The sequence below is a fragment of the Triturus cristatus genome, chromosome 2_2 (genome assembly GCF_964204655.1).
Source record: "Triturus cristatus chromosome 2_2, aTriCri1.1, whole genome shotgun sequence".
In the NCBI taxonomy this organism is placed as follows: Eukaryota; Metazoa; Chordata; class Amphibia; order Caudata; family Salamandridae; genus Triturus; species Triturus cristatus.
The window spans coordinates 67,853,261-67,867,007 of NC_140582.1; the positions used below are offsets into that span (position 1 = coordinate 67,853,261).

General features: G+C 40.8%; 1 protein-coding gene across 3 annotated transcripts in view; it reads right to left on the minus strand.

Annotated features, from left to right (window-relative positions):
- Positions 1-4,453: 4,453 nt before the first annotated feature.
- The window catches only part of LOC146861854 (uncharacterized), a 225,551-nt gene continuing 216,257 nt past the window's right edge, over positions 4,454-13,747 (minus strand). For all 3 annotated transcript variants that reach the window (XM_085641017.1, XM_085641020.1, XM_085641019.1), the window contains one exon: positions 4,454-6,303. In XM_085641017.1, coding sequence (XP_085497143.1) covers positions 5,588-6,303 — 716 coding nt within the window. In that variant the 3' untranslated portion in view covers positions 4,454-5,587. The remainder of the gene's footprint in view (positions 6,304-13,747) is intronic.

Here is a 13,747-nt window from a genome sequence, read left to right on the forward strand (position 1 = left end):
CCAGAAGATTAGTTGTGTAAAGCCCAGCCCTGGTGTAAATCCTGCAGAGAGAAAATAATGGAGGCAGGAATAGCAAATAAAATACCTAATGTCTCGCTAACAAGGTTTTAAAACATTTTTTTGGATTGGCCTAATAATTCTCAGTTGCCTTTCTCATGAATTGACAATGGTATTGTGTGTGATTTCTGTTCAGAGTCTCAGATGGCAAAACAACAGATATCGTAAAAAGGCTTTCATTTTCAGAGTATGACTCACGTTTAAAAACATTTGCACAGGCGCTCAAGCAAAGCAATTTAGCACTGTGCACGCTTTATTTTCCATGGTAAATAGGTGCTATCTCTTTTGTGTCGCGTGAGCACCTGCCTAGAACGTTAATAGGTATGGGCATATGTTTTACTATCCCAAAAACGAAATGTCACTTCTGGGAAACAGTCGGAACACAGCGGCCTCACCCACGCGTGTTCCGACTACACAAGCGCTACCACCCTTGCCTTAAGGCAGTACGCGGTCTAGCTGCTGGCTGCTGCTCGGTGGAAGCAGGAAGACGCCAGGAAGAGAGCCAGAGGACGCTGTGAGGTAAGTGGGGCAGGGGCCGGGACTGGGTTTGTATGGGTTAGGGGTAGTTTCCAGGGTTGGGGGGGGTCGGGCAGTTTTCAGGGCTGATGGGGGGGGGGGGGGTTGGGGTAGTTTTTAGGGCGCGGGGGGGGTCGGGTAGTTTTTAAAATTTGGTGTTAGGGTTTTAGGCCTAAGCACAGTGGAACAGGTTGGGGTAGTTTTAGGGACAGCGCTGGGAGTAGGAGGGGGTCGGGTGGGGAGGTTTTGGGCCCCAGGGCGGGGCTTTGTAGCTTAGGGCGGGGGGAGGGTGGTCGGAGTAGTGGCGACCTTAGCCACACATAACCCTTTACCATTCATGCCTTTACCACTAAATTGCGTGGTAAAGGAATGCATGGTTAAGACGCATTCGTTGTTTGGGCTGCGTGATAGAGTCACGCGTGGTTTAGCCATGCGTGCCTCTTCATACAACGTCACTTTCAGTGTCATGGCCATCTTGCACCGTATAATTTTGATTCTTGGGCACTTTAAGCCTACACTGACAAAAAAGATGTAGTGAATTTCTATGAGGCCCATGTTCTCTTTCTGGATGAATGTATCCAAATAGAAATTACACTCTTTTGAACACACAACTTACCAAATCCCAATACCTCCGACTTTTGTTTACTAGTTGGTGTGGAAACCCATCAATAAACTTAAGCAAGCAGGGAGAACAAATCTTCTGCATGTGCTTTGAATCTGGGTTCGGGACTTCAATAAAGATCTGCATTGGGTCTGCGATGTACAGATTGTCATACTAAATTAATTGGTAATGTTGCGCATTAATTATCTTTGGAGCCTTCATAGATTCACATGTGTGTACCCTTTCATCAGGCTTGGAATCACCAGTACTTACGGAATAGCAGTGAACAATGTTAAAATGACCACTTGCCCAACAATAGAGTTTTCATAGTAGCACAATTGAAGCCCAAACTGGAGTCAATGAGGTTGAAATGCTTAGCTCATTACTTCCCCTAGAAGCCACCACAGCTCATATTTCTACCATATGTCTCATGTGAGAGAGCCCCAAGAATTTGGTCTGCTTTACTTTCTAAAATCCAATTTGACTGGATTCTCAAAATCTTCTTCACCCTCCTTGAACTACAGCTATGCATAACTTCAGCTTAGATCAACTGCGATTTGATTCTGATGGATGCTAATCTTTCCTGTCACAGCTGAAGTACTTTCATCTAGAACCATGGTTGATATGGAGAAGAGATTTTTCTTCAAAATCTATTTATCCTGTGGCAAAAAATCTATTCAGATGAATCATTCTTACAGAACATTCATTGCCTGTATCTAAACCACAAGGCTTCTCACTGTGACACTTGTAAGACATATCTTTTGAATACTTTGAAATGCAGAGAAATATAGCTTGCCTCATATCTTCTTTAGAAGAGGATTTCTCCTCAAAAGTAGATGCTCCTTCGTCAGGGATGATTCCATGCATAGTACCTCAACAAGCACTTCCACAAAGCTTCTCTCCAGACACAATGATCAGGGTCTTAACCAAGACAAAATCGTTCAACTTGACATTGTGGTCCTGGGCACCAAAAGTTCGGACACACATTCATTTCTAGTCTAGACTGGGCTGCAGGGCAATACTAACTTAATCATGTGCTCTGGCTACTAGAAAAACCTACAAGGCCAAGTAGGAGAAGTTTGTGTATAAATTGCGAACATACAGGTCTGAATGTTATCTCTTTCAACCACACCAGACTCTGCTATACCTGCTATAACTAGTCAAGAATGCTTTCAAATGCACATTGTTTAAAGTTCATTTGGCAGCGTTTCTGAGGTTCAGGAGGTTGAGCGATGGTCTCTCCCTTTTCTCCCAAAAGAGTGTCACTGGAACTAAATATAGTATTTAGTCAACTGATGCTTCCACCCTTCAAGCCCATTCACAGGGCAGACCTGAAATATCTATGGTGGAAAACTATACTTCTCCTAGCACTGAAGTTTGCAAGCAAAGTTGGAGAGCTTTGAAATTTCACAATAAAGAGCCATACATGTACGTCATGAAAGAGAAACCAACCCAATGTTCTTGACCAAGGTACCCCAAGGATTTTTATCTCAACCAACCTGTGATTCTCCATTGCTCTCCCCCACCCCCCCTACAAGTGATCGAATATGTCCAAAGAGAGCACTTCACTTACTGGATGTTCGTAGATGTATTACATTTTATTTGGACAGAAATAAGGAATAAAGAACATCAGACCAACTACTTGTTTTCTTTAGATGCCAAAGCAGGGGTTAACCTCTGTCCAAGTACAGACTTATCCCATTGCATCACTGTCGTGAGAAACCCAAGCACCCCATGAAAGCAGGGTGATAGCACATTCCACCAGAAGCATGTTGGCAATAGTTGCACTGTACACAGGGGTATGACTCCTGGACCTTTGTCAAGCAGCAGTGTGGAAAAACAGGTACATGTTCACAAAGTACTACAGTCGGGGCTTGAACACTGCAGCGGATTTCTTTTATGGGCCAAGAAGTACTATGCATCCTGTTTCAAAGAAGGTGATCCGGATCCTTGAAAGGCCCAATACTAGAGACAAAATTAGCTTCTCACCGCTATTCCAGTTCTTGAACATTGGTATTTAGAATAGATTTATGTGCAACCATTCCTTCTTCCCAGTCAGACGCTCATTAGGTACCCATTCTGTCCTTTATACTGGTTCTATAAAATCTGATGTATGGTGGTCTCTAGGATGAGTAGAGAGCTCAGCACTTCCATCTCACTGGCTAGACTTTGGGTTGTTTTAAATAAGGTGAAAGGTGTACTAAACAAGCCTACGGCCAGTTTAACACCGTCCAGCCTGATGACGGGCAATGATTCAAGCATGTGAATGTACAAAAGACATAAATTATGGATAACTGGAGATACAGGTGAGTAATTTCTTTATGTGGGTGCTTTATCCACATTTTATTTCAATTAGCAAATCTTGCAGCTGTATGTTGGAGTAGTTTGCACTCGGGCCTGCATTTAGTAAGCAAGGCCTGCTAGGAATGATTTCCAATCTTCAATGCACTCCTTCCTACTTAGTCAAGTGTTAATTCTTCTTTCAAAGTTCATTATGTTGCTATCTGTGTCATCATATTTCGAGTGTGTCATTTCTTGATTCCCTGTGATATTACAGTACTGCACCTATTTACGTCCTTTTTACTTGAGCTTTAAAAGGTGGTTAGTATTAACTTAATTTATTGAAAGAATACGTTGGATTCCAAAGAACTCTGGTTAGGATCTACATAGGCATGGTAAACACTGCTAAAGTGGAACATCTATTTGGGGATACAAGGAAACAATATCAACTGCAAAGATAAATAACAGTGCTCAGAAAAAACAACACCAATCTAAGCAATTACATATGAACTCGGTCAGCCAGCTGACTTTTATGTCAATTAAAGACAAAATCTGGTGATAGTATTTTGTTGAGGGGGGGTGGTTGTTTTCATTAAAAGTGTAAATCAACTAGTAGGAATTTGATTTGAAGGCACAACTGCATACGGACTATGGCATGCAGAAGGATCTTAGGGAACTACCCCTCAAGAAGCAGTATAAAGATGTATGGCCTTGGCCACAATGTAACTGTAAATATAATCTTTTACTGATGCCTCCCACGATATGTGTACCGTGCGCTCTGAACGGAGTTTAATTATTGGGTATAGATGGACTATAACGTGTTGCTTTGTTGCTTGTGAAGTGATGTTGGAATACTGATTGTATTAATAAAGAAATTTACAAAAAAAAAAAAAATTAAGACAAAATCACAGTTGCTTTTAATAGGAGAAAAACAGGATGTACAACCGCTAATTATAACATCTATTTTGTTCTAGATAAAAAAAAGACCTCGGAAGCATAAAATTATAACAGATTTATTGTTGAATATTAAATTAAACGGTCTGGGGATTAGCAGCCGAACTTCTAAAGCAGGTCTCCAACTATAATTTAATGTAACAAGAAGAAATAAAGAATAAGTGTACTTTGCCATCAATTATTATAGCACTAAAATGATAAAATATTCAGATGATCAGGATTAAAACTATATTTACAATAATTCTTATGTTTAAATTCAAAGAGAAATTTGCGATATTTAGATTTTCCTATTGCTTTTGAGCAAACATGCCTGCTGGATGTACCAAAACCACACCTACTTTGCAGACATAATGCCCGATTAAGGGAGACGTCTTGCTGGAAATAATGAAGTCTGCTCTGCAATTAGTTAATTTTGAGATACTTTCTGGAAGCATTACACATTCTAAGGGAACCACTTTCCTTTTTTAAAATAATTATTTATTTAAATAAGGTGCATTTTATTAGTTTATTCAATTATTTTCCTGTGTAGGAAAGGCATCAGGTTTTCAAGAAGCTGCAGTTTGGATGTGTAAAGCATATTACAAATAAATTAAGTAAAACTACTGCAAAACCTTTCCTACATATAGGCTGGTCACTATAAGTAAACTTTATTGTTACGTACATGTATGTATAAGTAATTTATATATTACCCTTCTTATTTTTACAGTCAAATAATTTAATACATTTTGTATTTTACATTTTGTATTTCATATACATTCCAATGCTGGTATTTCAGCTGTTTATTTTTCCACTTGTGCTTTTTCATCTTTAATCTCTGTTGGTGTACTCTGTTTCTGATCTTTAATGTTGCACTGTTACTCCATTCTCACTCACGGTTAATAGACACAAATTGGTTCGTATAAGCTTCCATGTTATCACAGCAAATGACTGCTTTCCAAATTCAAAGCGGAACAGGATAACGCCCTGCTTTGCAGGTAGAACGCTTGATCCTTTTAACCTTAAGGTCCCTCCTAGCTAGGCACTTACAACCTAGGCCATTTTTGCATATATACGATGTACTGAACGGTGTTCAGTAAGGAACCATGGCTCATGATTATACAGTTCTGTTTTGCAAGTTAGCAGATTACCACTCTAATTCAAGTGTTCACTTACAGATTTGAGTCTCAATCCTTGTAGGATTCATATCTGCTGTTTCTTTAGGGCTTTCTCTTTGGCTGCTGTAGTGGAACCAGCATTCCCAGTGTGTGAGTTTTGGTGTCTTATAAGAGAGCCCTGGAAACTGTAGCTTTTATCACATTTAGAACACTGATAAGGTCTCACTCCAGTATGTTTTGCTTCATGTCCAATGAGATGCGCCTTCTGGGTAAAGCTTTTGTCACACTGAGTACACTGATAGGGCCTCTCACTAGAATGTATCCTCTGGTGGGTGATAAGATTTACCCTTACACTGAACCTTTTATCACACTCGGTACAATGATAAGGTCTCTCTCCTGTATGTGTTCTTTTGTGTTTGACAAGGCTATCCTTCTGACAAAAGGTTTTCTCGCATTCATCACATCGATATCGTCGTTCATTTTCCTCTATGTGAGTTCTCTGGTGTCTTTTCAGATTTCTCTTCAGACTGAAACTCTTATCACATTTCGCACATGGATAGGGTTTATCTACTGCATGTGTTCTTAAATGAATTATAAGGCTTTCTTTCAAAGTGAAATTTTTGTCACATTCTGCACATGTGTATAGTCCACACTGCTGATCTGTGTTTAGTTGAAATGTCAAAATCTCGGAGTCACTCAAAGCACTTTCAAAATCATCACATATTTCTGATTCTTCTTCTTGCAGGTTTTCCTGGTGTACTTGCAAAGAATCTGCAACTTTTCTTTTTCTTTTTCCAAAACCTGTTGATTAGAATTTTATTTTGTCATTTGCTGCATGATATGGAATATGAACACACGCATTTGTACATTAATCTAAACACCAAAGAGAAATGGAAAAACCCTCAAGTTAAACACACTGGTTTTCAAGCAATTACATGCTCTTGCATTATGCTACAAACCAGGGCCAAGATTTTCGAAGCCCTTGCGTTGTCATTGTGTCACACAAGGCGGTGCAAGGCAATGCAAGGGCTTCAGTAAGATTTACTAAACCTGGCAAAATCACCTTGCATGGTTCTGATTGGCTTAGTAAATACAGAATAACGCAAGGCACCGAAAGTCACTGCTTTGCGTTATTCTGCGTTGGGAAGGCGTTCCATCGGTGGAGTGTGGGTTTTCCCACGCATCCACCCATGGATTTTCTCACATTCCCAGATTTAGTAAGAATAGTAAACCTGGGGTAATGCCAAAATGGTTCTCCTTTAAAACACTGGTGTAATGAGGAGGAAAATGTTTGTCTCCTCGTTATTTCCTCTTTTTACTTGTGCTGAATTCTACTGCACAAATAGAAAGAGGAAAACGTCTCTGATGATTGTTTTCTTGCAGGAAGGTGTTCATTCTGAACAAAAACAATCCTGCCTGTAACACAGGCACCCTTGCACCACGGTGCCTGTGTTGGCGCTAAGCAGCATACAGTGAGCCAGCGCAGGGAGAGAGCAGGAATGCACCATATCTTAGTAGATATGGCACATTCCTGCTCACTCCCTGTCATGCAACGCATTGCAGAAAGCTGTCTTGCTGCGTTGCGTGACTTTTTAGTAAATCTGGGCCCCAGTATTAACTCCAGTTCGAGAAAAGTCAAACTAAGTTGTAATCTTTGAACATATTGCTAGAGAAGATTCTTCTAAAATAACAAATCCCGATTAAGAAAATACCACTCTTATTCATTCAAGTGCAGATTCTAAACAAAAACAATGCAGCAAAATATACATGCGCTCATGCCCCAGCCCCAAGTCAAATATTGTCCCTGTATGATGGTATACATCTTTTTACAACCGATAAAATATTTCCTCTTGCAAGGAATGAAAGAGGGTGTTGTGAATCCTTGGTTAAAAGTAAGTTTAGATTACACCGCTTTTTGCTTATCACCTTATTTGTTATCTTTACACTTGCCGTGTATACTATGTACAAATGGAAGGTACCTGACTCAGACCCTCCCGGAATCATAACATTCTAGCTTCAGACTGTTCTGGTAGAATGCCACAGAGTCTGAAATGTTGTGCACCACAGATGAGCTGGTGTAGAAGATGAGCACCATCTGGTCAGCCCTATTGCTTTCCTTGAAAACAATAAACCACTGTATTATACTGGACCTTGTGTAGATGTAAGAACATACACCGATCTATTTACGGTTGGTTTAGTAATTACTATCAGTTTCCAGCAGGGCTGGTTTAAATATTCAACTTCATCAATGATTTTGCTCTCTGTTCTTTCGCTACTTCAATATCAATTTCAGAGTACTGCAAGAGCTAATTAGGTAATACTGTTGGTACAATGGCACACAGCTCCTAAAGCTCAAATTATATTAGCACTAAACCAGAAGTGGTGACTAAAAGAAACAACATTAACATAATTTTCTAAATTACATTTAGTATGCTGACAGGGTTTGAGACTTGCCTTCAAACTGTGGTCTTAATAAGGACATGCTCAAATTCCTGTTACCTGGCTGCAGAAACCAGCTTTCTTCTTAGTCTAATCTCTCACTTTTTAGCCCAGGATTAAAGCTGTGCTACGTTCACTAATCCAATAATCGCTCCAATCATTTTGCCCAACTACTCTAAACTACACTCATGTTCTGCCTCCTAAACAAATGCTTGATTGTCTTAAGTCACTTTGCATCTTGTTGATAGGAGGTGGTAAAAACATTTCACGGGAATCACATTATGTTGCTAATTTTAATTACAAAAGTTACTACTATTCATTCTATTGTGGTAAGAAATGGTCAATTCAAATATCTGTCATGATTCCTTGGTGGATAGCGCCAATATTTGGAAAGTGTCTAACCCATAATAGAAAGAATGTTTGTTAACAGAGAAAAATGCTCATTTGTTTAGTGGCTGTGGTCCTCGCTAAACTGGTATATCTTAGTTATCTGCTACAACTGAAGCAGCAAAAAATACGGATGCATGTCTGTAAACAAATGAGTATAAATTCCGTTGTCAAACAATAATAACTTGAAAAATATCATTTGTTATTATACATTTCATAATATTAGCCAGGAGGTGTGTCAACTTCCAATTCCAAGTCTGCCTCCTCAACCTGCAATATATGAGGATGGACTGTGCTGAATTTCTGAGCAATTCAGGACGAACCAGGGCAGATTAATAGATGATGTGATACCAACCCTCAACATAAATGTTGAAACAATTAATATTATTTTTTAAATCAATGCTTTATTTTGGCACCTTAGCCGTCTGACTTTACATTTGATTACCTTTAGTTAGCGATTCACTTATTTTTTTTAAAGAAACCATCTATCTCCTACTGACATCATAAACAGGTGAAAATTACAGAGAAATCACTGCCCCCCTATAATGGACCAGGTTCCCTTTTCCTAGTATAGGCACAGTATTGCTTCAAAACTTCCAAATACATTTTTTTAGAAATAATAATTTGAAAAAGGAACACATCCCTAAGTGTTTGTTCCCAAAATATATTGAAGTAAGGACAGTATGAAAGAAATGAACAGGCTTGGGGAATTAGGATTAAGGTTACAGGTTTAGGCATACATGGTTAAAGGTTTGGGGAGTAAGGTTAACGGTATAGGGTTAAGAATTTAGGGCATAGTGTTAGGGGTATAGGAATAATTCTCTCAGGTATAGACTATAGGTGTATTGGGTTACAGGTCAACTGTTAAGGGCATGGGATATAGAGGCTGTATGGTGTTAGGGGTTGGGTTTAGGGTTAAGGATTTTGTGTTGAGGGTTTGTGGTATAGGGCTTGCGTTATACGAATTAGGGGTATATGGTTTGGGGGAAATGGCTACAGATGTGCAGTTAAGGCTATGGGGTTCACAAATGGATAACAGCTATAACTGAATTTACTTTTATTGTCACTGTTGGAAATATGTTTCATTTCGTTGATTCATTGAGCGTTACACTTTTCTGTTCAAAATAAAACTAATTGAGGTGTTCTTTTTTGCAGTAACACTGCACTGAATTCATTTCAATGGAACACACTACAGTTTCAAAGTGATGGAATAAGAAATGTTAAGAACGAACTGATGATATTTCTCAGAATTTTTATTAGAAAGAAAGTAAAACCACGGTGTTGCACCATGACAGAGCAATATGTTTATAGGAGATGAGCACCCCATTAGCATGGGACTCTACCTTGAATACCCTTCCTAGATGGGGTATGAGTCTATCATGCTGAAGCAGATATCATAGAAGGGAACATAGGACGACGGTGAGATTCCTCTGTTCCCAGGTCTCCTTTTAGCGCTCCCTTTCTTGGTCGATGGTGGGCAGGACAGCAGTGGCCTAAATGGTGGTATTGCGCTGACTGCTTTATTATTACACAACTTTATCATGCATCCTATCTCAATCACATTTTAAACAGATGGACAGTCTACTTCAGGATTTGAATAGGAACAAGACCTGCCCCAGTGTAGCCCTGGTCACAATGAAATCACCGGTGGATTGCAGGGGTGTCGACCACCCGATTTTGAAAGTTATTACTAATGTGCACAACTTCAATGGCTCTCACGTTGGGTGGCCAGCTTAAATCTCCATTAACTGAGTCAAACTGAGAGTCCTAACAAAATGGCACTAAGAGCAAATTGGTTCCTGAGCCCCTCTAGACTGCATAAAGCCAAACCCAGGTTAGAGTGGCTCAACAATGCCACTGGCGGAACCTGCAACGGCCACCTGCCATTGTGCTAAACACACCCGACATTCTGCTCTCTCTACTATTTACTCTCCCGTCCATTCAGAGCAGAGCAACAATGGCCTGATGGACCCAAGCTGGTCTTACTACAATAGGACACCTCTTTGAGAACATTGTAGGACCGCCCTATGAATCTTTACTGAATAGCTCTGAGCTCCACCCTGGCCCGTTCCTGACCCACAGTTCCTCCTGGCTCAGCTGCACGTCCTTCGACACATCACCACCACTGAACCACAAGCACTTTTCAGGCCCAGATTAATTACACGGGTTTATAGGCCACTGGTGATTTTCCATGCTACCCCTTAACTAAACTTAAACTTCAGTGAGAAAGGGACTTAGAGCACCCACTTGATGACAAAACTTTGGATAAAATACTCAAACATCCTCGAGAAACCTCCCGGTACCCCAGATTACTTCAGGGCTATCAGCTCCACTCATCTTATTTATTTCCTTGCATACTCAAATTATACCCCGACAACACAGCAAACTGCCTTCGGTGCCACAAAATTACAGCAGACTGCTTTCACGTAATGTGGAGCTGCCATTTAGTAATGCAGTTTTGATAAAAAGATACACACATGCATAAATATAATGTCATGGGCAGGGACTGCTACACTGCCCAGAACCCTAATCTTGGGTCCCACACCCTACCCCAAACGGGGCAGAGCGGGCACCAAATGTGCAGATCTATTACTAATCGGAGAGAAATGTACCTTTGCCATGCAATGGAAATCCTCCTCGGGCCTACAAATGACGGAATGGGAAGCTGCTGTTAAAAGGCTTTCAACCAGCAAAGGCATAGCCTTAAAAAAGCAAGGAGGTGCGTGGCCTTCACAAGCTCCCAACAGCCAGAGAATAGGATGCACTAAGTGTGCCTATGGAGGAGAGCAAGGATGAGGAGTTAATGCCCCCATGAGCATTATCTGAGAATTCACAACTTCCACATTTTCCAACACCACTGACTTTCTGCTTTGGTGCTCACAATGTCCCACGCACCATGGTGAGGCCCCAAGCCGAATCACATGCAGATGCTAATGGACACACCTCACTAGAGTTTCCATATGCAAGAGCATACATTGTTGCCATCCTCCATCATTGTTCACATGAAGCCTGCTGTCCTAGAGAAGATATGGGTTTCTATTAACTCACCACTGTAGCTCTATCTCTCCACACAACTTGGCCACTGCGGAATTATTTATGTTATACAGTGTTTTTCTTTTTATGGTACATAAATCAAACACTGGGATAAACGTCCGTTTCTAGCCCAAACAGGTACCAATAGGACCAACTGTCAATGAATAAAGGGATAACCAACCTGGGTGTTCGCATGAGCATGATGGAGACACTTTGACATCCTTGAATGACCCTCAACTAATCTTCGAACATCTACATGCTATTTTGAACTTTTTTCCATCAACAATAAACGTGGGCAACTGCTTATGACCACTGCAGGCAGGGCTAATTGCGTGTCATAAAACATCACCCCCCCAAATTGCTTTGAATTGAAGAAACCACTGTAGCTGTTAGTACTTTCTGCATATTGTGTACCTTTTCCTCTCATTTAAACCTTAATTTTCTCTTTAATGATACATGCACAGACTCTTACCTCTATTTCTCATGATTTCTTTTCTCTATACAGCATTATTACATTTCTAATATTTGAAGAATAAAATGACTACAGAATCCTTTATAAATGTGAAAAATAAAAATGGCGATCTTTCTATTCTTAAAGTCAGACAAATATAGTATACACACTATGTTTGATGAAAGGTACTCCTTTAACACTCTTGTTGTGGTGTTGCAAGAGAACATCGGAGAATTCTCGGAGTTTGAAGAGGCAGCACTGAAAGAAGATGTAGGTCATCATCGTTCTTAGGATGTATAATTTCCATATGTGACAAAGACAGTAGCAAAAATGTTCCTACTGAATGGTAAATGTTTAAAAGAATTTTGGTATAGCTTAGTTTGCTAGTATTATTTTGCAGGAGGAGTGTGTCGATGTGGTAAGAACACAACATCTTCCCGCATGGAGCTCAACACCAGCCATGCCTATTTCTCAAGGCTAACATCCAAGAAAAACATAAAATCTGCAGATTTGTAAAGAAAAACAGACAGAACTGAGCGACTCCTTGTATTTATGTCATCAGCCGTTATCCATCGTAACAGTGGGCATCAGACTCCAGGAGCAGGTAAACCTGAGCACCGGGAGGCTGTGGGATGGTAGATGGTGCTAATTGATGTGTGCATCTCAGTGGCATAGAACCTTGATAGGTAACCCTCGCATGATGAACCAAAGTATGGTGGACCCCCAAACTTGAAGTCCTTTTTGTTAAAATATAGATGAGAGCTTGTGAGCCTTGGGACAAGAAAAGGGTGAAACAAGTCACATTGTGAGGCCCCTGCACTCCCAAGTCGCCCCAAAAGACGAAGCTATGTTTGGTGCCTTGCGGGGAAAGGCACATAAGAGGAGATAGATCTACCCACAACCCATGCAACTGAGAGGAGTCCTAAAAGGAAAGCTGTGGAAAACACCCATTCTTAGAAAGGTGCTGTGAAATGCACAAGGAAGAGCCAGGAGGGGCATGGCCTGCACAACAATAAGCAAGAATTTAGGAAGGGCTCTTACCTAACATCTACAGGAAATGGGTTGTGGAAATCAGGTGGATAAACTGCACTGTCAGACTGCAAAGCACTAATCCTTCATGAGGCATAGAGGCTGTGTGTGGTTCAGAAGATGTCAGGGTAGCAAAGAGTGGATATGCATGTCCCTTAATTAGCTGAAAGTGAAGAGAGCAGAGAAAAGAGGAGCATCAAACAGGAACACTGGTGTCTGACTCTAAGCTCCATCTAGCATCACCGTGTGACCCGCAAATGTTGTAGCCATGCCCAGGAAAAGATGAGAAGGTGGCAGGAGGACCATGAGAAGGAGTTGAAGGGACTAGGCTCAAACACAGATGTTAGACCAAGTGTTAGAAATGGGGGTCTTTAGTTGGCAGAGGTAGGTACCTTTGACTAAATAGGGACCCTTGCTTCTAGTCAGGGTAAGGGGTATACACACTTTAGATAACCCCTGCTCTCCCCTTTGGTAGCTTGGCACGAGCAGACAGGCTTATCCCAAAGGCAATGTGTAAAGTATTTGTACCAACACTCACAGTAACAGTGAGAACACCACAAATGGACACCACACCAGTTTAAGAAAAGTAAAATATCTTTATCTAAACTAAACAAGACCAAAACGACAAAAATCCAACATACAGAAACTCAGTAGAATGTCTTTAAAAAGGATTGTTGCAAGAATAAACTTGTAGATGATAAATGCAACACTTTAGTCTCAAAGTACCTGGGATGCGGAATGCAAAACAAACAAAAGGGGCGCAGAGAAGGCGATGCGTCGATTCTTCCTGCGTTCCGGTTACGATGCAACAAGATGGCCCCTCGATGCGTTGCGACGATCCGGTGCGATGCGACAAAATGGTGTCTTTACTGCGATGCAACGGCCGTGTGGTGAATTCAGTGGTTT